This window comes from Pleurodeles waltl, chromosome 6 (assembly GCF_031143425.1).
Source record: "Pleurodeles waltl isolate 20211129_DDA chromosome 6, aPleWal1.hap1.20221129, whole genome shotgun sequence".
Lineage (NCBI taxonomy): Eukaryota > Metazoa > Chordata > Amphibia > Caudata > Salamandridae > Pleurodeles > Pleurodeles waltl.
In genome coordinates, this window is record NC_090445.1 from 1,204,221,604 (window position 1) to 1,204,247,184 (window position 25,581).

Sequence of the window (25,581 nt, forward strand, 5' to 3'; positions counted from 1 at the left end):
TGTGGTAGTGTGGTCGAGCAGTAGGCTTATCCAAGGAGTAGTGTTAAGCATTTGTTGTACATACACATAGACAATAAATGAGGTACACACACTCAGAGACAAATCCAGCCAATAGGTTTTGTATAGAAAAATATCTTTTCTTAGTTTATTTTAAGAACCACAGGTTCAGATTCTACATGTAATAGCTCATTCGAAAGGTATTGCAGGTAAGTACTTTAGGAACTTCAAATCATCAAAATTGCATGTATACTTTTCAAGTTATTGACAAATAGCTGTTTTAAAAGTGGACACTTAGTGCAATTTTCACAGTTCCTGGGGGAGGTAAGTTTTTGTTAGTTTTACCAGGTAAGTAAGACACTTACAGGGTTCAGTTCTTGGTCCAAGGTAGCCCACCGTTGGGGGTTCAGGGCAACCCCAAAGTCACCACACCAGCAGCTCAGGGCCGGTCAGGTGCAGAGTTCAAAGTGGTGCCCAAAACACATAGGCTAGAATGGAGAGAAGGGGGTGCCCCGGTTCCGGTCTGCTTGCAGGTAAGTACCCGCGTCTTCGGAGGGCAGACCAGGGGGGTTTTGTAGGGCACCGGGGGGGACACAAGTCCACACAGAAATTTCACCCTCAGCGGCGCGGGGGCGGCCGGGTGCAGTGTAGAAACAAGCGTCGGGTTCGCAATGTTAGTCTATGAGAGATCTCGGGATCTCTTCAGCGCTGCAGGCAGGCAAGGGGGGGATTCCTCGGGGAAACCTCCACTTGGGCAAGGGAGAGGGACTCCTGGGGGTCACTTCTCCAGTGAAAGTCCGGTCCTTCAGGTCCTGGGGGCTGCGGGTGCAGGGTCCCTCCCAGGTGTCGGGACTTTAGGTTCAAAAGAGTCGCGGTCAGGGGAAGCCTCGGGATTCCCTCTGCAGGCGGCGCTGTGGGGGCTCAGGGGGGACAGGTTTTGGTACTCACAGTATCAGAGTAGTCCTGGGGTCCCTCCTGAGGTGTTGGATCGCCACCAGTCGAGTCGGGGTCGCCGGGTGCAGTGTTGCAAGTCTCACGCTTCTTGCGGGGAGCTTGCAGGGATCTTTAAAGTTGCTGGAAACAAAGTTGCAGCTTTTCTTGGAGCAGGTCCGCTGTCCTCGGGAGTTTCTTGTCTTTTCGAAGCAGGGGCAGTCCTCAGAGGATGTCGAGGTCGCTGGTCCCTTCGGAAGGCGTCGCTGGAGCAGGATCTTTGGAAGGCAGGAGACAGGCCGGTGAGTTTCTGGAGCCAAGGCAGTTGTCGTCTTCTGGTCTTCCGCTGCAGGGGTTTTCAGCTGGGCAGTCCTTCTTCTTGTTGCAGGAATCTGATTTTCTAGGGTTCAGGGTAGCCCTTAAATACTAAATTTAAGGGCGTGTTTAGGTCTGGGGGGTTAGTAGCCAATGGCTACTAGCCCTGAGGGTGGGTACACCCTCTTTGTGCCTCCTCCCAAGGGGAGGGGGTCACAATCCTAACCCTATTGGGGGAATCCTCCATCTGCAAGATGGAGGATTTCTAAAAGTTAGAGTCACTTCAGCTCAGGACACCTTAGGGGCTGTCCTGACTGGCCAGTGACTCCTCCTTGTTTTTCTCATTATTTTCTCCGGCCTTGCCGCCAAAAGTGGGGCCTGGCCGGAGGGGGCGGGCAACTCCACTAGCTGGAGTGTCCTGCTGGGTTGGCACAAAGGAGGTGAGCCTTTGAGGCTCACCGCCAGGTGTGACAACTCCTGCCTGGAGGAGGTGTTAGCATCTCCACCCAGTGCAGGCTTTGTTACTGGCCTCAGAGTGACAAAGGCACTCTCCCCATGGGGCCAGCAACATGTCTCGGTTTGTGGCAGGCTGCTAAAACTAGTCAGCCTACACAGATAGTCGGTTAAGTTTCAGGGGGCACCTCTAAGGTGCCCTCTGTGGTGTATTTTACAATAAAATGTACACTGGCATCAGTGTGCATTTATTGTGCTGAGAAGTTTGATACCAAACTTCCCAGTTTTCAGTGTAGCCATTATGGTGCTGTGGAGTTCGTGTAAAACAGACTCCCAGACCATATACTCTTATGGCTACCCTGCACTTACAATGTCTAAGGTTTTGTTTAGACACTGTAGGGGTACCATGCTCATGCACTGGTACCCTCACCTATGGTATAGTGCACCCTGCCTTAGGGCTGTAAGGCCTGCTAGAGGGGTGTCTTACCTATACTGCATAGGCAGTGAGAGGCTGGCATGGCACCCTGAGGGGAGTGCCATGTCGACTTACTCGTTTTGTCCTCACTAGCACACACAAGCTGGCAAGCAGTGTGTCTGTGCTGAGTGAGAGGTCTCCAGGGTGGCATAAGACATGCTGCAGCCCTTAGAGACCTTCCTTGGCATCAGGGCCCTTGGTACTAGAAGTACCAGTTACAAGGGACTTATCTGGATGCCAGGGTCTGCCAATTGTGGATACAAAGTACAGGTTAGGGAAAGAACACTGGTGCTGGGGCCTGGTTAGCAGGCCTCAGCACACTTTCAATTGTAAACATAGCATCAGCAAAGGCAAAAAGTCAGGGGGCAACCATGCCAAGGAGGCATTTCCTTACATCCACCTTTTGAACCCATGCACTCCTGCGAAATACAGTTCCTAACCTGGAAGGTGGCATTTCTCATCGCCATTACTTCCCTAAGAAGAGTAAGCGAGATTCAGGCGTTTACAATACAGGAACCTTTTATACAACTACACAAGAATAAGGTCGTCCTAAGGACCAATCCTAAATTTTTGCCAAAGGTTATTTCACCGTTCCATCTAAATCAAACAGTGGAACTTCCAGTGTTCTTTCCACAGCCAGATACCGTAGCTGAAAGGGCACTACATACATTAGATGTCAAAAGAGCATTGATGTATTACATTGACAGAACAAAGAACATCAGAAAGACTAAACAACTATTTATTGCATTTCAAAAACCTCATGCAGGAAACCCAATATCAAAACAAGGTATAGCCAGATGGATAGTTAAATGCATCCAAATCTGCTACCTTAAAGCTAAACGACAGCTGCCCATTACACCAAGGGCACACTCAACCAGAAAGAAAGGTGCTACCATGGCCTTTCTAGGAAACATCCCAATGCAAGAAATATGTAGGGCAGCCACATGGTCCACGCCTCACACATTCACCAAGCACTACTGTGTAGACGTGTTATCCGCACAACAAGCCACAGTAGGTCAAGCCGTATTAAGAACATTATTTCAGACTACTTCCACTCCTACAGGCTGATCCACCGCTTTTGGGGAGATAACTGCTTACTAGTCTATGCAAAACATGCGTATCTACAGCGACAGATGCCATCGAACTGAAAATGTCACTTACCCAGTGTACATCTGTTCGTGGCATCAGTCGCAGTAGATTCGCATGTGCCCACCCGCCTCCCCGGGAGCCTGTAGCAGTTTGGAAGTTACCTTCAACTATTTATATATGTATCATCTCAACCTTAAATAGGTGCATACTTAGTCACTCCATTGCATGGGCACTATTACTACAATTCAACTCCTACCTCACCCTCTGCGGGGAAAAACAATCGAAGATGGAGTCGACGCCCGTGCGCAATGGAGACAAAAGGAGGAGTCACTCGGTCCCGTGACTCGAAAGACTTCTTCGAAGGAAAACAACTTGTAACACTCCGGCCCAACACCAGATGGCGAGCTATTGCAAAACATGCGAATCTACTGCGACTGATGCCACGAACAGATGTACACTGGGTAAGTGACATTTTCATTCTCCCCACAGCACTTGTGCCACATCCCCTGCCCCAGAGAAATTTCTCATGATGATTCCCTTAGTTTTTTCAGTATTTCTGTTGAGCTCAGAAGCAGAATATGAAGGTGATCTCTAGAAATTTTAGATTACAGTTCAGAGAAGTTGTCATTTATGTTAGTTACAAAACTAAAAACTCTGTACTGAGAAATATCCTCATGGGGTTCACACTGACCTCTGTCTGGACAAGCATGAATTGAGTTTTGGAGTATTAAGGACACAGTTTCTGAAGAATCCACCTCCAGAAATCACATACACAACTATCTGACAAGCCTAGTTCTTCGGTGCTTTGAAAATGATGTACAACTGCTTGCCCCTAGTGTAGTTTATAATGGAGATCCCCAAAACTTACTGCAGGTTTCATCTGACATCTCCAAAGGAAATGAAGATGAGGCAGACCATGTACATACGCAGTGTAAAACTATAAAGGTTGTGTAGAGAGTTGCCTTGTTGACTAACTCAGATTGTCAGATCTGAACAAATGAAAAACCAAAACAATTATTGGCAAACCAAGTGGAATATTTTTTATTTATTGGAATAAAGTTATTGAAGCATGTTTGTTTACGCTAGCACATTTATTCTTACAATCATATGTTCTTGTGTTTTAGGGTGTGTGTTTTGACATCCCCACAGCTGACCTAAAGGCGATTCAGGTATGTTCATTTTCTTATGTTTTCCTTGTTGATAGATACCAGAATGTTAACAAGGCGTATTTATGATGTGGCCTTTCACTTGAATTGAATGTTTTAATTTTAGGTGTGCAAAGGTTTCCTCCAATTGAAATTATTAATAAGATTGCCATCTTGCAATAAGCAATACAATCTATACAGTTTTTGCGTGGACAAAGTGCCATATCACATTTTTCGCTTCTGCGAGTAGTCTCTGGTTGCATTTTTTTCTGTTGATTGGTGAAGACTAGTCTTTTTGATGTCCTGGCCGAGCACTGTAAATTCTTGATCCAAGTGTTTTCACTGCTTATTTCCCTAACTGTTCTAATTACCTGCAAAGGGTAGACTTATTTTACCGACGGCATAAATCAAAAACATCAAGGGACATGGATGCCCAGAACGACGTGTTCTGCTAAAGAGGATCTCAATTAATAATCATAAGCACTGAATAGTCCTGTCCAAGCAGAGAGAAACAGGCTATATTGCCAGTTTCATTAATTTACTTTAAAATAAGGAAGGCATTCCATAAAGCCTTAAGAAGTCACTAAAAAAGGAGATAACTGCCATTTTAAATGCTTCCTTCACAAACCCAGATTTGTTTTCTTTTAAAGTGAAATATAGGGAAGGATAGGGCAATTTAGCTGTTTAGACTGCAGCTATGTTACATTGCCAGTAGAACACTGTTCCTTTAATGTCATTCTGATCATCTGAGTGCCATCATGCCATGTAGGCTATCCAGTTTTATATTTAAGCCTACAATAACTGATAAAACTCCACCAAAAGGGGAACTGCCATCATCAATGTGAACACTGACAAACACCTGTACAACCACAAACGTAAGTGCCATTCATGCCATTTAATGGTTTAACTGATAGGTTATATGTCTAGCTCATATGAATATTGGCCGATATGTACTGTCACATTTACACACAGGTTAAAATAGTCAAGGACAAAACAAGGTAACTAAAGCTTGGTTTTACAATTTATGATTTTCATGGTCAAAATTGTTACTTAGCGGAATTGGGATTGAGTTATATGAACATGGAGTGCTTCAATCGTTTTGTGTATGAATGTCATTTGGATTCTGAAAATAATAAAAATAAATAATAAAAATGTTGTTGTTGACTGTTTCACTGTACTTTTGTTCTCTGGAATACTAGAGGAACCCTGAGCATTCAAATGTATTCTCTTACCAATACTTCTAGCTAACCACATAGCATTGAATGCATTGGCATTGCACTTTGACTTTCAGTATGGACTTCGAAAATCATGTCTCCTAAGTTTGTTACCACTTTTTATGCTGTTATCCATATGAATTACCTTGTTGTTTTTTCACTTTTCAACAATGATTTTAAAGGTTTTGTAAGTGGTATAAATCAGCAGTTTCAAATGTTCTCAATGTGAGACATGGAAGTATAATATTCATTTTATGTATGATGTTACAGTTTCCAATATTGCTTTTGGTTTTTGCATCATTATATCAGATTTTGTTATAAATCTTTTGGTCTGTTTTCATACCTTCGACCCAATAATGTTTTGAATCGCTTTTTATTTTCTAGAAAATGTCTTATATCTTTATTTCTGCTCCACACTTGTTCTTCCTGAGTGAGAAGATTTTGAGCGTATGGTATGACTGGGTAGCCCTACTGTGCAGTACACTCAAAAATAGATTATTTGGTCCAGTCAGGGATGTTTACTCAACCTTAAGCTCAACCCTGGGTAGCTGTAGATGCGAGCAATAAGGCTTAACAAACTAACAATGTGTAAAGCATATAATGCCACCAAACAACAATATAAGAAAGTTGCACAACACAAAAGAAACAAGAAACCAGGTTGGAAAACTAGATTAGATTTATATTTATCTTTAGAGACCTTTGATCAGCAAATCCACAGAAGGGTTCAGGAGATAGAGATTTTTAAACAAACAAATAACTTGAGCACCAACCACAAACCAGCATAGAAACTTCTGAAAAGTTGGGAAAATTTAGTTTGCAACTCCTGCCTGAGTTGGGCGACCAAGTCTGGCAGGGCAGAGGTCCTGGGGGGCAGAGAGGATATTTTGGAAAGTTATCCTGGCCAGCAGAGCATTTTTAGATCAAGAACCAAACTTTATAGGATGCCTGCCATAGACTATAGTGCATTAGTCCTGATGCAGAAGATGCAGCCTCAGGGATGCTCTGGATGTTGTGCAGTCCATGGGTGTGAAGTCCATCAAGTCCCCGGTCCACAGGTGCGTGGGGGCGACTGGCCATGGATTTTGGAGTCCAAAGAAGTCCTCTTTGCAGTATTCCAAGGGCTGTTAATGCAGACCTTGCATTTTTGCAACATAGCTGTCACTGCAATTCTTTGGTGGAGGATGGTGTCCCTTATGAGTGAAGAATCTGGTCACAACCAACATGCATGAGTCCTGCAGCGCATCTTTTAGCTGTTCCTGTATCGTCCTTGGGGATGCCCAGCGACGGGTAGCGACAAAATGTCTGCGGTGGCTACCAGAGTTATGACTTGGGCACCTTCAGCTTTAACGTCCCCAGTGCTGTTCTGAGGGGCCAGCCAGCTGACCCTTAGAGTCTCTGCTTCAGATTGGGGCCAGGGATCAGCGTTTTCCCTTGCTAGGCACGCAGTACAGGGTGCAAAGTGCAGCAGGTGCAGTTGCTCTGCGGTTGCAGCCTTTCTTTGTGCGCTTGCAGCTGCTGCAGAGTGGTCTCCTTGTCCTCTTCCCAGGTCCAGTGGGTACTGCCAATCAACGTACCAGGGGTTGTTTATCCCAGGAAAGTACATTGAGGGGGACCACTCGGTCTCTATCCAATGGGCTTCTGGGTCCCCTCCTACTTACTGATGAAGTTACTGTGATGTGTGGCATTTGGCTATCCCAGAATGCCACTTCCTTGCCCCCTTCAAGATGGCATGACCCTTCCACATTTGTGTGTGCAATGTAGCCCCTCCCCTCTCCCTCAGGTGTGGCTACCTGGGTACAACTCTCCCACACTAGAACTGGTTCTGGGATTGAGTTTCTCGACTCTGGCCTTGTCTTCAAGAAGGACAAAAGGCATTCTGCTAAGGGGTGTTGGGCAACGCAGCCCATCACAGTTGGCTTCCTCTTTGAGGCACGCCTCCAGGCTAATCCCCAGAGTGGCCATCCTGGCATAGAAGGTGACACCTTGCTACTGCGTCACTGCCTTTATCCTTGAACCTGGGGGGTCGTTCACATGTCTCCCCAGGCGATCAGGAAGCTGTCTGTATGTGGGTGCCTTTGTGAGGCAGCTGGACAAGCAGAGCACAGAGTGGTCACTTTTCTAAAAGTAGCCAGCTATTAATAGTGTCATTAATTTCGACCTGAGCATCAGATCGCATTACTGTCAAGATTAATTTGATACCTCACATGGCCCAGTTTGAAAGTCCCAGTCAAAACTTAGCCAGGTGGGGATGCCACCTGGTAAGCCCGTTTTAGCCAATGGGGCTACGGACTTTACCCACAGCAAAATGACATTTTGGAAGTGTTGCTGTCAAGACATATTGAAATATGTCTCTCAACAAAATACAGCTCCCTGCTACAGGGCTCCCTAGGTCTTTCTTGGGGAATATATGTTTGATAGCAGGGGTAGCTGCAGATACACATGCTTTGCATAAGTCCGCTGTAAAGAAATGGCTCCCTGTTGCAGTTACCCCCCACTTTTTGCCTGATACTGATGCTGACTTGACTGAGAAGTGTGCTGGGACCCTGCTAACCAGGCCCCAGCACCAGTGTTCTTTCACCTAAAATGTACTTTTGATTCCACAATTGGCACACCCTGGCATCCAGGTAAGTCCCTTGTAACTGGTACCTCTGGTACCAAGGGCCCTGATGCCAGGGAAGGTCTCTAAGGGCTGCAGCATATCTTATGCCACCCTGGGGACCCCGCACTCAGCACAGACACACTGCTTGCCAGCTTGTGTGTGCTGATGAGAACAAAACGATTAAGTCGACATGGCACTCCCCTCAGGGTGCCATGCCAACCTCACACTGCCTATGCAGTATAGATAAGTCACCCCTCTAGTAGGCCTTACAGCCCTAAGGCAGGGTGCACTATACCATAGGTGAGGGCACCAGTGCATGAGCACTATGCCCCTACAGTGTCTAAGCAAAACTTTAGACATTGTAAGTGCAGGGTAGCCATAAGAGTATATGGTCTGGGAGTCTGTCAAAAACGAACTCCACAGCTCCATAATGGCTACACTGAATACTGGGAAGTTTAGTATCAAACTTCTCAGAATAATAAACCCACACTGATGCCAGTGTTGGATTTATTAAAAAATGCACACAGAGAGCATCTTAGAGATGCCCCCTGTATTTTACCCAATTGTTCAGTGCAGGACTGACTGGTCTGTGCCAGCCTGCTGCTGAGAGACGAGTGTCTGACCTCATGCGGTGAGAGCCTTTGTGCTCTCTGAGGACCGAAACAAAGCCTGCTCTGGGTGGAGGTGCTTCACACCTCCCCCCTGCAGGAACTGTAACACCTAGCAGTGAGCTTCAAAGGCTCAAGCTTCGTGTTACAATGCCCCAGGGCACTCCAGCTAGTGGAGATGCCCGCCCCCTGGACACAGCCCCCACTTTTGGCGGCAAGTCCAGGAGAAATAATGAGAATAACAAGGAGGAGTCACTGGCCAGTCAGGACAGCCCCTAAGGTGTCCTGAGCTGAGGTGACTCTGACTTTTAGAAATCCTCCATCTTGTAGAAGGAGGATTCCCCCAATATGGATAGGAATGTGACCCCCTCCCCTTGGGAGGAGGCACAAAGAGGGTGTACCCACCCTCAGGGCTAGTAGCCATTGGCTACTAACCCCCCAGACCTAAACACGCCCTTAAATTTAGTATTTAAGGGCTCCCCTGAACCTAAGAATTTAGATTCCTGCAACTTACCTGAAGAAGAAGGACTGCTGAGCTGAAAAACCCCTGCAGAGGAAGAACAGAAGACACCAACTGCTTTGGCTCCAGACTTACCGGCCTGTCTCCTGCCTTCCAAAGAAACCTGCTCCAGCGACGCTTTCCAAGGGACCAGCGACCTCTGAATCCTCTGAGGACTGCCCAGCTTCAAGAAAGACTAGAAACTCCCGAGGACAGCGGCACTGCTCCAAGAGAACTGCAACTTTGTTACAAGGAGCAGATTTAAAGACCCCTGCAACTCCCCGCAAGAAGCGTGAGACTTGCAACACTGCACCCGGCGACCCCGACTTGACTGGTGAAGAACAACCAACTCAGGGAGGACCCTCCGGCGACTCTACGACTGTGAGTAGCCAAAGTTGTCCCCCCTGAGCCCCCACAGCGACGCCTGCAGAGGGAATCCCCAGGCTCCCCCTGACCGCGACTGTCTGAACTCCATTTCCTGACGGCTGGAAAAGACCCTGCACCCGCAGCCCCCAGCCCCTAAAGAAACGGAACTTCTGTGCAGGAGTGACCCCCAGGAGGCCCTCTCCCTTGCCCAGGTGGTGGCTACCCCGAGGAGCCCCCCCCTTGCCTGCCTGCATCGCTGAAGAGACCCCTTGGTCTCCCATTGAAAACTAAAGGAAACCTGACTCTTGTTTGCACACTGCACCCGGCCGCCCCCGCGCTGCTGAGGGTGTACTTTCTGTGTGGACTTGTGTCCCCCCCGGTGCCCTACAAAACCCCCCTGGTCTGCCCTCCGAAGACGCGGGTACTTACCTGCTGGCAGACTGGAACCGGGGCACCCCCTTCTCTCCATTATAGCCTATGTGTTTTGGGCACCTCTTTGACCTTTGCACCTGACCGGCCCTGAGCTGCTGGTGTGATAACTTTGGGGTTGCTCTGAACCCCCAACGGTGGGCTACCTTGGACCAAAAACTGAAACCTGTAAGTGACTTACTTACCTGTTAAAACTAACATTATTTTACCTCCCCCAGGAACTGTGAAAAGTGTCCACTTTTAAAACAGCTTATTGTGTTTTATGTGAAAAGTATACATGCTAATGAAATGATTCAAAGTTCCTAAAGTACTTACCTGCAATACCTTTCAAATGAGATATTACATGTAGAATTTGAACCTGTGGTTCTTAAAATAAACTAAGAAAATATATTTTTCTATAACAAAACCTATTGGCTGGATTTGTCTCTGAGTGTGTGTTCCTCATTTATTGCCTGTGTGTATGTACAACAAATGCTTAACACTACTCCTTGGATAAGCCTACTGCTCGACCACACTACCACAAAATAGAGCATTAGTATTATCTCTTTTTGCCACTATCTTACCTCTAAGGGGAACCCTTGGACTCTGTGCATACTATTCCTTACTTTGAAATAGTGCATACAGAGCCAACTTCCTACATCCGCCATCTAGTGTTGGGCTCGGAGTGTTACAAGTTTTTTTTTTTTTTCCAAAGAAGGTTTTCAAGTCACAAGATCGAGTGGTGACTCCTCTCGGTGATAGTGCGCATGGCCACTAGTCCTTTGTAATATTGTTTTCTTTCCGCCGTCGGGTTTGGACGCGTTTCCTCTCGCTTCAGTAGATCTCAGTTAGGTACTATCTGAACTTCTCTCTTTTCTATAAACGTTGGTATAGCCCTCGATCAGGTTTTCCAATCTTACTTTTGATCCGATTGTAATCGTCTGGTCGATCACACGTCCCTTAGGGGGGACCTCACCCTTCTTGGGCTTACTTCGACACATGATAGTCTTACAATGTTAGGCTGATGGAATGGACTCTGTTTCGCTTTTGCCTTCGGTGTCACACCAAGTTTCCATACACCGATCGATTGCAGTCTCTGTCTCTGTCCAGATCACGGAGAAGAGAACTGTTACGCTTGTCGATCCTTTTGTTCGAAGAAAACTCTTAGGGATCGAAGAGCATGTTGGTTGGAGATGACATCCAAGTCATAGGAACAAACGCCCAACATCTTTGGAGAAGAACACGCACAAGAGGAATTGGCACATCACGTGACCGTTTCCATCGTAGACTCCTATTCTGATTGAGATTCCAATGTTAGCCAATCCATCCCACTGGCGCAGTATGTGAGTACATCAATCAATCAAGAATTTGTAAAGCGCACTACTCACCTGTGAGGGTCAGCCCCTTCCCATCACCCAAAGACAACCAAATAGACTTCAGCACTGGTTTTGGGTCCACCACTGCTTGCAAGCCATGGTTGGACCAATAAATACAATCGAATGGCCAACCCCCGGGTTCAGCGCTGAAACAAAAGGCCAAAGTGCATTCGGCACCGACCAAGCAGCTTGACACACCTGTTTTGGGATCAAGCTGAAAATTTGAAAATTCGACGTCAGAGCCGAAAAAACTAACAACACTTTCAAATCTGATATTTTTAGACCGACTCAAACATTCGGTATCAAAACTTTCGGAGCTGAAACCCCTGGTTGGAAAATATGCTCCAGTTACTGAGGAGTCTTCTGAAATAAGGCCTGTATTGGAAATAATGGACACTAAAGAGCGAAAAATCTATATACAAAAGGACACAGGAAGAATCATAGCCTCTTCTCCTCCAACAATCAAAAGAAAATTAACTTTCCAAGAAACTTTTGAAACTGGGCCTCCACCTGCTAAAATATTTAAACAAAAGGAGAAACTAAAGGCACCACAACAGCCTTCACCATCACATTCTCCTTTACTTCCTGCTAATCTACCACCTACACAATTTTCTCCACAACCCCCTATGCCAACACATGGGGATGATTTATATGACACTCAACAGGGTGTAGATCCAAGGGATTTATATGATACGGATCCCATCCCTTGTAATGATCCTGATTTATACCCCACAAGACCATCTCCTCCTGAAGATACCACTGCTTACAGTCAGGTGATAGCTAGGGCAGCTGTGTATCATAAGGTATCAGTGTCTCCTTATGCTCCAAGGCATGCTTAGACATGCAGAGGACATTTTCAAAGTACCATTAAAATCTAGCATTATTACACCAAGGGTGTATAAAAAGTGTAAACCTGCACCCTCTGATCGGGTTTTTTATTAGAGCTTGTAGGAAGTTGGCTCTCTATATACTATCACAAAGTAAGAGATAGTGTGCACAGAGTCCAAGGGTTCACCTTAGAGATTGATAGTGGCAAAATTAGATAATACTAATGCTCTATTTTGTGGTAGTGTGGTCGAGCAGTAGGCTTATCAGAGGGTAGTGTTAAGCATTTGTTGTACACACACAGGCAATAAATGAAAACACACACTCAAAGACTCAACTCCAGGCCAATAGGTTTTTATATAGAAAAAAATATATTTTCTTAACATATTTTAGAATCACAAGATTCAAGTTTGAGGTAAGTACATAAATTGTAAGGTACTTCACACAGGTAAGTATTGAACTTTGATATAAAACCGTAGTATACACAGTTTTGACAAAAAATGGCAATAAGCTATTTTAAAAGTGGACACTGCAAAAATCAACAGTTCCTGGGGGAGGTAAGTTTTAGTTAGTTTCTCAGGTAAGTAAATCACTTACACAGTCAGTCTCCTGGGCATAGGCAGCCCACATTTGGGGGTTCAAGGCAACCCCAAAGCCACCGCACCAGCAGCAAAGGGCTGGTCAGGTGCAGAGGTCAAAGGAGGGCCCAAATAACATAGGTGCCTATGGAGGACAGGGGTGCTGCAGTTCCAGTCTGCTAGCAGGTAAGTACTTGTGTCCTCTGGGAGCAGACCAGGGGGGTTTTGTAGCACAGGGGCGGCCGGGTGCTGTGTGCAAAGTAGGTGTCTGGTTTGATGTTGAAAACAATGGAGGGACCCGAGGGTCACTCTGGCGGTGCAGGCAGGGCACAGGGGGGCTTCTCGGGCCAGCCACCGACTGGGCTAGGATGAGGGCCTCCTGCTGGTCACTCCTGCACTGGTCGGTGGTTCCTCAGTCCTGGGGGCTGAGGGTGCAGTGATTGAGCCAGGCGTCTGGTTCCTTTGTTACCAGGCAGTCGCGGTCAGGGGGAGCCTCTGGATCCTCTCTGCAGGCGTTGCTGTTGTGGTGCAGGGAGGTCGACTCTGGGTGTCCACGTCGTTGGTGTCGCCTGGGGGTCCTCTCTGTGGTGTTGGTTGTCCTGAACTCGAGCTGGGGGCGTCTGGTGCAGAGTGGGAAAACTCACATTTCTGGCGGGAAGTTGGAGTCTCTTTAAAGTTGCTTTCTTTGCTGCTGTTTCTGGACAGAACCGCTGTCCTCAGGATGTTCTTGGTCCTTTAGGTGCAGGTCAGCCCTCTGTGTCCTCAGTTAGTAGTAAGTCTCAATCACACAAAGGCAGTAAAGGAGATGCAGAAAAGTTTTCAATTGGTTTATTAAAAAGACTGCAATCTATTGTAAAATGTATGAGCTGCAATGATTAGGATAATGATCGATTCAAGAAGTAATATTGTAAAGATGATTCGCGAATACAAAGGCCCCCCACTATCCTGCAATAAACTTGAAATTTAAAATTCCTAAAACCCTAGCATGAAGAACCTAATTTCTAACCTGGTGAGGGCTAGGTGTGTTAAACCTAATCTGCCACTAGCAGATCCATGAGAAGCAACCCTCCCCTAAACCCTTTTCATCTTGGAATGAGGGCTCTGATCAGACTCCGTGGTGACGTGAAGGCTAGGTCTGCATCAAGGCGACGTACAGCATAGATGGCGTTGACAGCATCTGGTTGGAATCCTTCTTATAACCTTGTCTGCGTGAGATGTATTTATACAGATCTTGTAGGACCCCTGATGCAGGTGTACTCCCAAACAATAGAAAAGGAGGCATGCTTGGCAGGGCAATTATATAAACAATTCCCTCCAAAAGTACATCATGTTTCGGTCACACATAAGTGGGAATGGGACATGATGTGAATACCTACTTATCTCACTTAACTTTGACGCTGATAGTGACGCCTTCACTGAGCATCACTGATAATGTAAAATCAAAACATTTCACTAACTATAAACATGGCAGCCTGTTTGGAAGAAATAATTAAATAAATAGGCTAAGACAGAGCAAGCCAAGTAGGTTAAAAGTCACTAGGTGACAGGGGCACAGGCCTGCAAACTAGAAGGCTAAGCTAAAGTCCTGATTCCCGTTAAAACTAAATAGAATCCACCACATCAACACTGCCCCTGCAGAAGATTTCTTGCCTGTTGTCTAACAAGCTAATTGCTCTATAGTTAGATGGGGTACCTCTCCTACCCTTTTTATATATCAGTACTATAATATCACCCTTCCAAGAAGATAGAATCTCCTCTCTCCTCGCAATAGCATTTCCCAAAGCATTCAGGTAAGGGGTCCATTAACAGGGGTAGTGTAATATTGTTAGTAGACTCCATAGCATTTATTTGTTTAATAACTGGAAGGTTAGCGCTCAAAAAAGGTTCCCTACTAAAAACTGCACTTAGTGCATTATGGTCACTATCAGATCTCAAGAACACTTTGGGGGTCATTCTGACCCCGGCGGTCAGAGACCGCCGGGGCCAGGGTCGGCGGGAGCACCGCTGACAGGCCGGCGGTGCCCCGCAGGGCATTCTGACCGCGTCGGTTCGGCCGTGGTCAGATGCGGAAAACCGGCGGTCTCCCGCCGGTTTTCTGCTGCCCTTTAGAATCCTCCATGGCGGCGGAGCGCGCTCCGCCGCCATGGGGATTCTGACACCCCCTACCGCCATCCTGTTCCTGGCGGGTCTCCCGCCAGGAACAGGATGGCGGTAGGGGGTGCCGCGGGGCCCCCGTAAGAGGGCCCCACTATGTATTTCAGTGTCTGCTATGCAGACACTGAAATACGCGACGGGTGCCACTGCACCCGTCGCACATACCCACTCCGCCTGCTCCATTCGGAGCCGGCTTCCTCGTGGGGAGGGGTTTCCCGCTGGGCTGGCGGGCGGCCTTCTGGCGGTCGCCCGCCAGCCCAGCAGGAAAGCCTGAATGGCCTCCGCGGTCTTTCGACTGCGGAGCGGCCATATGGCGGTTCCCGCGAGGCGGGCGGCGAATCAGGGCCTTTATCTGTCACAAAAGATCATAGTTGAAGATCTAGAAAGAGGTTGTCACTAATACTAACACACTGGCCAATCTTAAACGTTGGTCGGGGAGGATCACTTGAGGGCCGTAAACCCATTTACTACTTTAAATAATGGGACACCATCAGATCAACAATTTGAGCAGAGCTTTTAGAAAACCTGGATGTTTTTTCAGCTGGTACAAGAGTCTCCTTTCTTCCCACAATATATTTTCCTCAGCCCATTGCTCCCAAACTAGAGGAATTAGAGTATTACAGTCACCAGCATTAATGTTTATGTATTTTGAGTTGAGCTCATCTAACAGAAAAGACAATCTCTGCTGTGCACGAGTGCACTACAGGGGCTGCAGACTGTAGATACATATTAATTTTTGCAATATGGCCTGACCCCTTTCCTACAGCTTGTGTTTAGTTACACCTAAGATGTCTCTACTTTTGTCTGGGGTTCATTTGACTTCGCTAAAGAGGTCCATTCTTAACCATATCAGCAGCCTTTCTTGACCTAGGCGGTTCTGCATTTAGTGCAAACATAACATACCCCGTTGTAAAAACAGGTTCAGTTGCTCAGGATTCCTGAAGCAAAATGATGTGGTGTTGATCGATACATGTTCCCCAGTCATTGTCTCCTAGTTTAACCCTAACTCCTCAGACTATTGTATTCACTGGAGTTTAAGCTCACTCCCTGCTCTTGTGAGTTATGCGCTTGGGTCACCCACTGTATTAATTCTGCATTAGGAGAGCCAGCTCCCCAGTACCGTCAAGATCTTCATGAGTGGCTTTTAAGGCTGCTACTTGTGAACTCTTTTCAATACATGAAACATCCAATACCAGAATTTAGAGGACTACTTTCAGGCCCTGATGCATTACTGAGTACTCCCATCCTTGTGCAAGTCAGTCAAAATCAGACAGGTTATGTACATGCCTCATAGTAGAAATAGTAGAGGGTAATTAGTTCCTATTAGAATTAGGGTGAGTAGCCAGAATGGCTGGGCAAATATTGGGGGCATTGAGGTTTGTTCTTATTTGAGTCAATAAGGGGTCTGAACCTAAGTTCTAGGGGAAATAAGATTTTCTGCAGTTTTAGTTTACATATACCAGTTTCAAACCAATATATTCCCTTTCTGAACAGAAATTACTAAAATGGTTGCAACAAGAATATACTCTGTAATACCTGACCTGCACAACCTCACCTTACGAATCCAAAAGGATAACCTTGTTTGGTAAAGAGCCAGGCAGTTCCTTCTCCCCACTCTGCAGCTTTGGAACATTAATTAAGAATATATTATAGGGAGTCTTACGTGATGGAATCAATTTAATATGAGAAGATGGATAGTGCGCTCTAGAGTTAGAATAAATACCCCCGTGGACCTGTTGAGACAAGGGTTTGGTGCCTACCCTCTTTTGGGAGGGTCAGGTCTGCCACCGGGGCTCTTTACAGCTTCATCAGGGACCATCGCTGTAGGAAGCTGGCCTGGTGTATGGTGGTTAACCAAGGTACTTACACCCTATACCAGGTCCACGTATCTCCTCTTAGTGAAGTGTAGGCAGTGTCTAGAAGCCAGGCCTTCTAGAGGTAGCTGTGAATGAGCAGCCAAGGCTTATCTAGGAGACCTGCAAAGCTCATGCAACACCACTGTAGTCACACAGCCCTTACACACATGAAAGAAAACACTCAGTTTTACAAAAATAAAGGTACTTCATTTTTGGTCTCTGTAGGAAGTTGGTTCTGTATATACTATTTCAAAGTAAGAAATAGTGTGCACAGAGTTCAAGAGTTCCCCTTAGAGGTAAGATAGTGGCAAAATTAGATAATTCGAATGCTCTATTTTGTGGTAGTGTGGTTGAGCAGTAGGCTTATCAGAGGGTAGTGTTAAGCATTTGTTGTACACACAAAGGCAATAAATGAGGAACACACAATCAGACTTACTCCAGGCCAATAGGTCTTTATATAGAAAAATATATTTTCTTAGTATATTTTAACAACCACAGGTTCAAGATTTGAAGTAAATACATAAAATGCAAGGTACTTCACATAGGTAAGTTAGGAACTTTGAATAAAAACAATATCATACACACTCTTTATTAAAATGGCAGTGCAAAAATCAACAGTTCCTGGGGGAGGTAAGTATTGGTTAGATTGTGAGGTAAGTAGGACACTTACAAGTCTCAGTTCCTGGGCACAGACAGCCCACCGTTGGGGGTTCAAGGCAATCCCAAAGTTACCCCACCAGTAGCTCAGGGCCAGTCAGGTGCAGAGGTCAAAGAGGTGCCCAAAACACATAGGAGCCTATGGAGAACAGGGAGTGCTCTGGTTCCAGTCTGCCAGCAGGTAAGTACCCGTGTCTTCGGGAGGCAGACCAGGGGGATTTTGTAGCGCACGGGGGGGGAACACAAGTAGACACAAAACACACCCTCAGCAGCACAGGGGCGGCCGGGTGCAGTGTGCAAAGCAGGCGTCTGGTTTCAGATAGGAAACAATGGAGGGACCCGGGGGGTCACTCTAGCGGTGCAGGCAGGTACGGGGGCGGGCTTCTCGGGACAGCCACTACCTGGGCTAGGCAGAGGGTTACCTGGGGGTCTTTCCTGCACTGAGGTTTGGTTCTTTCAGGTCCTGGGGGCTGCAGGTGCAGTGCTGGTTCCAGGCGTCTGGCCCCTTGTTACAGGCAGTCGCGGTCAGGGGGAGCCTCTGGATTCTCTCTGCAGGTGTCGCTGTGGGGGCTCAGGAGGGTCGTTTCGGGCTACTCACAAAGTTGCAAGTTAGTTGCAGATTGTTGAGACGAGCCACTGCTCACAGGAGTTTCTTGGTCCTGGGGGTCAGGGCAGTCCTCTGAGGCTTCAGAGGTCGCTGGTCCCTGTTGGATGCGTCGCTGGTTGCAGCTTTTTTATACTCAGGAGACAGGCCGGTAGGGCTGGGGCTAAAGCTGTTGTCGTCGTCTTTTGTCTCTGCAGGCTTGTAGGTCAGCAGTCCTTCTTCTCTGGTTCAGGTTGCAGGAATCTGATTTCCTGGGTTCAGGGTCGCCCTAAATACTCAATTTAGGGGTGTGTTTAGGTCTGGGGGCAGTAGCCAATGGCTACTGTCCTTGAGGATGTCTACACCCTCTTTTTGCCTCCTCCCTGAGGGGAGGGGGGCACATCCCTATTCCTTTTGGGGGAATCCTCCAAAACCAAGATGGAGGTTTTCTAAAGGCAGGGGTCACCTCAGCTCAGGGCACCTTAGGAGCTGTCCTGACTTTTAGGTGACTCCTCCTTGTTTTTCTCATTATCTCCTCTGGACTTGCCGCCAAAATTGGGGGCGGCCATCTCCACCAGCTGGAGTGCCCTGGGGCATTGTAACACGAAGCCTGAGCCTTTGAGGCTCAATGCTAGGTGTTACAGTTCCTGCAGGGGGGAGGTGTTAAGCACCTCCACCCAGTGCAGGCTTTGTTTCTGTCCTCAGAGAGCATAAAGGCTCTCACTTCAGAAACTCGTCTCTCAGCAGCAGGCTAGCACAGACCAGTCAGTCCTGCACTGAAGGATTGGGTGAAATACAGAGGGCATCTCTAAGATACCCTCTGTGTGCAATTTTTAATAAATACAACACTGGCATCAGTGTGGGTTTATTATTCTGATAAATTTGATACCAGACTTCCCAGTATTCAGTGTAGCCATTATGGAGCTGTGGAGTTCGTTTTTGACAAACTCCCAGACCATATACTTAATATGGCCACACTGTACTTACAATGTCTAAGAATAGACAGACACTGTAGGGGCATATTGCTCTTGCAGCTATGCCCTTACCTGTGGTATAGTGCACCCTACCTTAGGGCTGTAAGGCCTGCTAGATGGGTGACTTACCTATGCCACAGGCAGTATTATGTGGGCATGGTATCCTGAGGGGGATGCCATGTCGACTTTGCCTTTTTCTCCCCACCAACACACACAATCTGCAATGGCAGTGTGCATGTGTTAGGTGAGGGGTCCCTTTAGGATGGCACAACACATGCTTCAGCCCTTAGGGACCTTCCCTGGTCACAGGGCCCTTGGTACCACTGATACTTTTTACAAGGGACTTATCTGTGTGCCAGGGGCGTGCCAATTGTGGGAACAATGGTACATTTTTAGTGAAAGAACACTAGTGCTGGGGCCTGTTTAGCAGGGTCCCAGTACACTTCTCAGTCAAGTCAGCATCAATATCCAGCAACAAGTGGGGGGGTAACTGCAACAGGGAGCCATTTTCCTACAGTCTCACAGTACCACAAAGTACTAGAAGGGCAACCCTCCAATAGGAGGTAAGTAATACAGTAACTATATACACCAGTAAACGGTAATAGGCATAGAAAAAGTTAGAAAACCACGCAAATATAGATAAACAAAAGTGGTCTTAGGGGGAGGCAAGGGAATTTCCCCTAGCTTCCCAAAAGGAGGAAAACAACACCCAGACAAGACTGCAAGAAACTAGCAGTGGATTCCTGGATAGGAAGATATGTGGAGAGAGTGGACCAGGTCTGAGGGTCACAGTAGAGTCCAGGAGGAGTAGGAGCAACTACCCACCCAGCTGTACTTGCAGGAGTTGGTCAATGGTGATGATCAGGTCAACACTGCAGCCCTGGAGCTGGAGAAGAGTTCCTGATGGATGCAGAAGATGTCCCACGCTGGAATGAAGATTGCAGATGGGTGGCTGTTGGAATTCCACCAACAAGCCTTGTCAAAGGAAAATTCACAGTTTGTGGAAAAGTGGAGCTGCCCGGGACCAGCAAGGCCCAGGAGGGGGTGGGGGAGCCAGAGGAGACCCTCAGCGACAGAGTCCACAGGAGCAAAGGCAGCACCCACAAGACGGGGACCCAGAAGTCGCAGACAGAGCCCATGTAGCACTGCAGAAAGATTTCAGACGTCGCAGGAAAGAGTGCTGGCGGCTAGAGCTACATATCACCTGAAGATCTCTTGGAAGAGATGCGAACAAGCCTTGGCAGCTGCAAGAGATGGGGTGCACAGGGGGTACTGTCCTGCACGGGAAGGCAAGGGCTTACCTCCTCCATGTTTATACAGCTGGCAGAGAGGACAATGAGGACTACTCCTGCCACCACCCGTGATGCAGGATCCACACAGCCCAGGATGAGAGGAGATCCATTCAGCCGGCCGTCGTTGCGGCAAGTGCCTGCGGATGCAGGGGTGTGACTCCTTCACTCCATGAGATTCCTTCTTGCTTCTTGGTGCAGACTGAAGACTTGCCGCCCTTAGAAGATGCACATCTGGGGAAATGTTGCAGTTGCTGGAAGGAGCTGGAGAAACAATGTTGCAGAGCCATCGCTGTAGCTGCAGATTGGAGGTTCCTGTGAAGTCAAGTTGTGGTTCCAGTTGGCAGAAGTTGAAGTAAACTTTGCAAGCAGTGCTGCTGGGACTTGCTTGTCGAATCTGAGGACCCACCCAAGAGAATGAGCCTAAATATCCCTGAAAGGGAGAATTGGTCACTTAGCCAGGTGACCACCTATCAGGAGGGGGCTCTGACGTCACCTGCCTGCCCTGGCCATTCGGATGCTACCAGAGGTCCCTGCCAACCTTGGATTCAAGATGGCAGAACCCAGGGACCCTTTTTAGGAGGGTGGTGATGGACAGGGGAGTGGTCCACTCCCCTTCCTATTGTCCAGTTTCGAGCCAGAGTGGAGGACTGGAGGTCCCTGAAACGGTGTGAACTGGTTTATGCACGAAGAGTACCAAATGTGCCCTTCAAAGCATACCAGTGGCCTGGGGAGGCTACCCCTCCCAAGCCAGTCACACCTGTTTCCAAATGGGGAGAGGGTGTTACCTTCCTCTCCCAAAGGAAATCCCTTTTTCTGGTTTCCTGGGTTTGATCAGATCTAGCAGCAGGAGGGCAGAAACCTGTCTGAGGGGTGGCAACAGCTTGGGCTGCCCGGAAAACCCTATAAGACTGGTGGTAGCAATGCTGCTGTTCCTCCAAGGAGCCCTCAGAGTGCATGGAATCATACTTAAATACTTGCAACAGTATTTGAGTATGATTCAGACATGTTTGATACCAAACATTCCCAGGTTCAGTCATTATGTAGCTGGACATAGGTAGTTACCTATGTCCAGTACACGCATAAAATGGCACCCCTACACTCACGAAGTCCAGGAAAATGGAGCAGGAGTTTGTGGGGGCACTCCTGCTAGTGCAGGGGTGCCCTCACACACAGGTACTTGCACCCTGCCCTCTGGGGTAGGAGGGCCTGCCATAGGAGTGACTTACAGTGACATGGTGCAGTGACCTGGTAGTGAAAGGGTGCATGGCAGGCCTGCAGAACACTTTACATGGGCTCCATACGGGTGGCATAATGCATGCTGCAGCCATTAGGGATCCTCTGGTACCCCAGTGCCCTGGGTACCTATGTACCATATACTAGGTAATTACGTGGCGGTACCAGTATGCCAAATGTGGGGTGAAAATGGTACAAGTTACCAAGTTAGAAGGGAGAGAGCATAATCACTGGGGTCCTGGTTAGTAGGATCCCAGTGAACACAGTCAAACACTCTGACAACAGGCAGAAAGTGGGGGTAACCATGCCAAGAAAGAGGGTACTTTCCTACAATCGCTCTTTTATCTATTTTGGTTCTACATATTTGAATAGTGCATGGAGCGCTGGCTACTGTCGAAGAGGAAATATTAGTATTGGTGATAGTGCTACCATCATGTTTTAATCCATGTTTTAGACAGCTCCTGCGTATGCCGGTTTCCTTTTCTACTTTGTAAGGAAATGCCTCCTTGGCATGATTACCCCCTAATATTTTGCCTTTGCTGATGCTAAGTTATGATTTGAAAGTGTGCTGGGCCCCTGCTAACCAGGCCCCAGCACCAGTGTTCTTTCCCTAAACTGTACCTTTGTCTCCACAATTGGCACAACCCTGGCACTCAGGTAAGTCCCTTGTAACTGGTACCAAGGGCCCTGATGCCAGGGAAGGTCTCTAAGGGTTGCAGTTTGTCTTATGCCACCCTAGGGACCCCTCACTCAGCACATGCACACTGCCTCACAGCTTGTGTGTGCTGGTGGGGACAAAATGACTAAGTCGACATGGCACTCCCCTCAGAGCGCCACGCCAACCTCACATTGCTTGTGGCATAGGTAAGTCACCCCTCCAGCAGGCCTTACAGCCCAAGGCAGGGTGCACTATACCACAGGTGAGGACATATGTGCATGAGCACTATGCCCCCACAGTGTCTAAGCAAGACCTTGGACATTATAAGTGCATGGTAGCCATAAGAGTATATGGTCTGGGAGTTTGTCAAACACGAACTCCACAGTTCCATAATGGCTACACTGAAAACTGGGAAGTTTGGTATCACACTTCTTAGCACAATAAATGCACACTGATGCCAGAGTGCAATTTATTGTAACATACTCCCAGAGGGTATCTTAGAGATGCCCCCTGAATACCTACCCGACTTCTAGTGTAGGCTGACCAGTTTCTGCCAACCTGCCACACACCAGACATGTTACTGGCCTCATAGGGAGAGTGCCTTTGTACACTCTGTGGCCAGGAACAAAGCCTGTACTGAATGGAGGTGCTTCTCACCTCACCCTGCAGGAACTGTAACACCTTGCAGTGAGCCTCAAAGGCTCCCCCTTTTGTTACAGCGCCCCAGGGCATCCCAGCAAGTGGAGATGTCCGCCCCCCTTCCCCTCCCCCGCCCCGCCCGCTGCCCCCACTTTTGGCGGCAAGGCTGGAGGAGATAATGAGAAAAACAAGGATGTGTCACCCAACAGTCAGGACAGGCCCTAAGGTGTCCTGAGCTGAGGTGACCCCTGCCTTGAGAAATCCTCCATCTTAGTTTTGGAGGATTCCCCCAATAGGATTAGGTATGTGCCCCCCTCCCACAGGGAGGAGGCAAAAGAAGGTGTAGCCACCCTCAAGGACAGTAGCCATTGGCTTCTGCTCTCCCAAACCTAAACACACCCCTAAATTCAGTATTTAGGGGCTCCCCAGATTCCAGGAAATCGGATTCCTGCAACCTGAAGAAACCAGGACTGCTGACCTACAAACCTGCAGAGGAGGAGGAAGACAACTGCTTTGGCCCCAGCCCTACCGGCCTGTCTCCAAATTCGAAAACCCGCTCCAGCGACGCATCTGACAGGGACCAGCGACCTCTGAAGCCTCAGAGGACTGCCCTGGACTACAGGACCATGAAACTACAGTGAACAGTGGCCCTGTTCAAAACCAGCTACTTCTTTGCAACAAAGAAGCAACTTTCAAAGACTTCACATTTCCCGCCAGAAGCATGAGACTCTACACTCTGCACCAGACTCCCCCGGCTCGACCTGCAGAAGGCCAACACCTCAGGGAGGACTCCCTGGCGACTGCAAGCCCATGAGTAACCAGAGACAACCCCCCTGAGCCCCCACAGCAACATCTGCAGAGAGAATCCAGAGGCCCCCCTGACCACGACTGCCTGTAACAAGGGACCAGACACCTGGAACCAACAGTGCACCCACAGCCCCCAGGACCGGAAGGAACCAAACCCCAGTGCAGGAGTGACCCCCAGGCGTACTCAATTTAGGGGTGTGTTTAGGTCAGGGGGCAGTAGCGAATGGCTACTGTCCTTGAGGGTGGCTACACCATCCTTGTGCCTCCTCCCTGAGGTAAGGGGGCACATCCCTATTCCTATTGGGGGAGTCCTCCAAAATCAAGATGGAGGATTTCTAAAGGCAGGGGTCACCTCAGCTCAGGACACCTTAGGGCCCGTCCTGACTGTTGGGTGACACATCCTTGTTTTTCTCATTATCTCCTCCAGCCTTGCCGCCAAAAGTGGGGGCAGCGGCCGGGGGGGGGGGGGGGACATCTCCACTTGCTGACAAAGGCACTCTCCCCATGTGGCCAGTAACATGTCTGGTGTGTGGCAGGTTGGCAGAAACTGGTCAGCCTACACTAGAAGTCGGGTAGGTATTCAGGGGGCATCTCTAAGATGCCCTCTGGGTGTATGTTACAATAAATTGCACTCTGGCATCAGTGTGCATTTATTGTGCTAAGAAGTGTGATACCAAACTTCCCAGTTTTCAGTGTAGCCATTATGGAACGGTGGAGTTCGTGTTTGACAAACTCCCAGACCATATACTCTTATGGCTACCATGCACTTATAATGTTCAAGGTCTTTAGGGGCTGTCCTGACTGGGGTGTGACGACTCCTTGTTTTTCTCATTATCTCCCCTGGACTTGCCGCCAAAAGTGGGGCTGTGTCCAGGGGGCGGGCATCTCCACTAGCTGGAGTGCCCTGGGGCATTTTAACACATAGCCTGAGCCTTTGAGGCTCACTGCTAGGTGTTATAGTTCCTGCAGGGGGAGGTGTGAAGCACCTCCACCCAGAGCAGGCTTTTGATTATGTCCTCAGAGAGCACAAAGGCTCTCACCCCAGGGGTCAGAAACTCGTCTCTCAGCAGCAGGGTGGCACAGACCTGTCAGTCCTGCACTGAAGGATTGGGTAAAATACAGGGGGCATCTCTAAGATGCCCTCTATGTGCATTTTTTTAATAAATCCAACACTGGCATCAGTGTGGGTTTATTATTCTGAGAAGTTTGATACCAAACTTCTTAGGATTCAGTGTAGCCAATATGGAGCTGTGGAGTTCGTTTTTGACAAACTCCCAGACCATATACTTAATATGGCAACGCTGTACTTACAATGTCTAAGAATAGACTTAGACACTGTAGGGGCATATTGCTCATACAGCTATGCCCTCACCTGTGGTATAGTACACCCTGCCTTAGGGCTGTAAGGCCTGCTAGAGGGGTGACTTACCTATGCCACAGCCAGTATTTTGTGTGCATGGCACCCTGAGGGGGATGTCATGTCGACTTTGCCTTTTTCTCCCCATCAACACACACATACAATCTGCAATGGCAGTGTGCATGTGTTAGGTGAGGGGTCCCTAAGGGAGGCACAACACATGCTGCAGCCCTTAGAGACCTTCCCTGGTGACAGGGCCCTTGGTACCACTGGTACCTTTTACAAGGGACTTATATGTGTGCCAGGGGTGTGCCAATAGTGGAAACAATGGTACATTTTAGGTGGGAAAAAAAAACAACTGGTGCTGGGGCCTGGCTGGCAGGGTCCCAGCACACTTCTCAGTCAAATCAGTATCAGGCAAAAAGTGTGTGTGTGTGTGTATGGGGGGGGGGTAAATGCAGCAGGGAGCCATTTCCTTACAATATACATATGTA

General features: G+C 48.0%; 1 protein-coding gene across 2 annotated transcripts in view; it reads left to right on the forward strand.

Moving 5' to 3' along the window:
• Positions 1–25,581, forward strand: part of LOC138300753 (nucleolar RNA helicase 2-like) — a 338,402-nt gene that overhangs the window by 307,196 nt on the left and 5,625 nt on the right. For both annotated transcript variants that reach the window (XM_069240509.1, XM_069240510.1), the window contains exon 15: positions 4,384–4,428. In XM_069240509.1, coding sequence (XP_069096610.1) covers positions 4,384–4,428 — 45 coding nt within the window. The remainder of the gene's footprint in view (positions 1–4,383; positions 4,429–25,581) is intronic.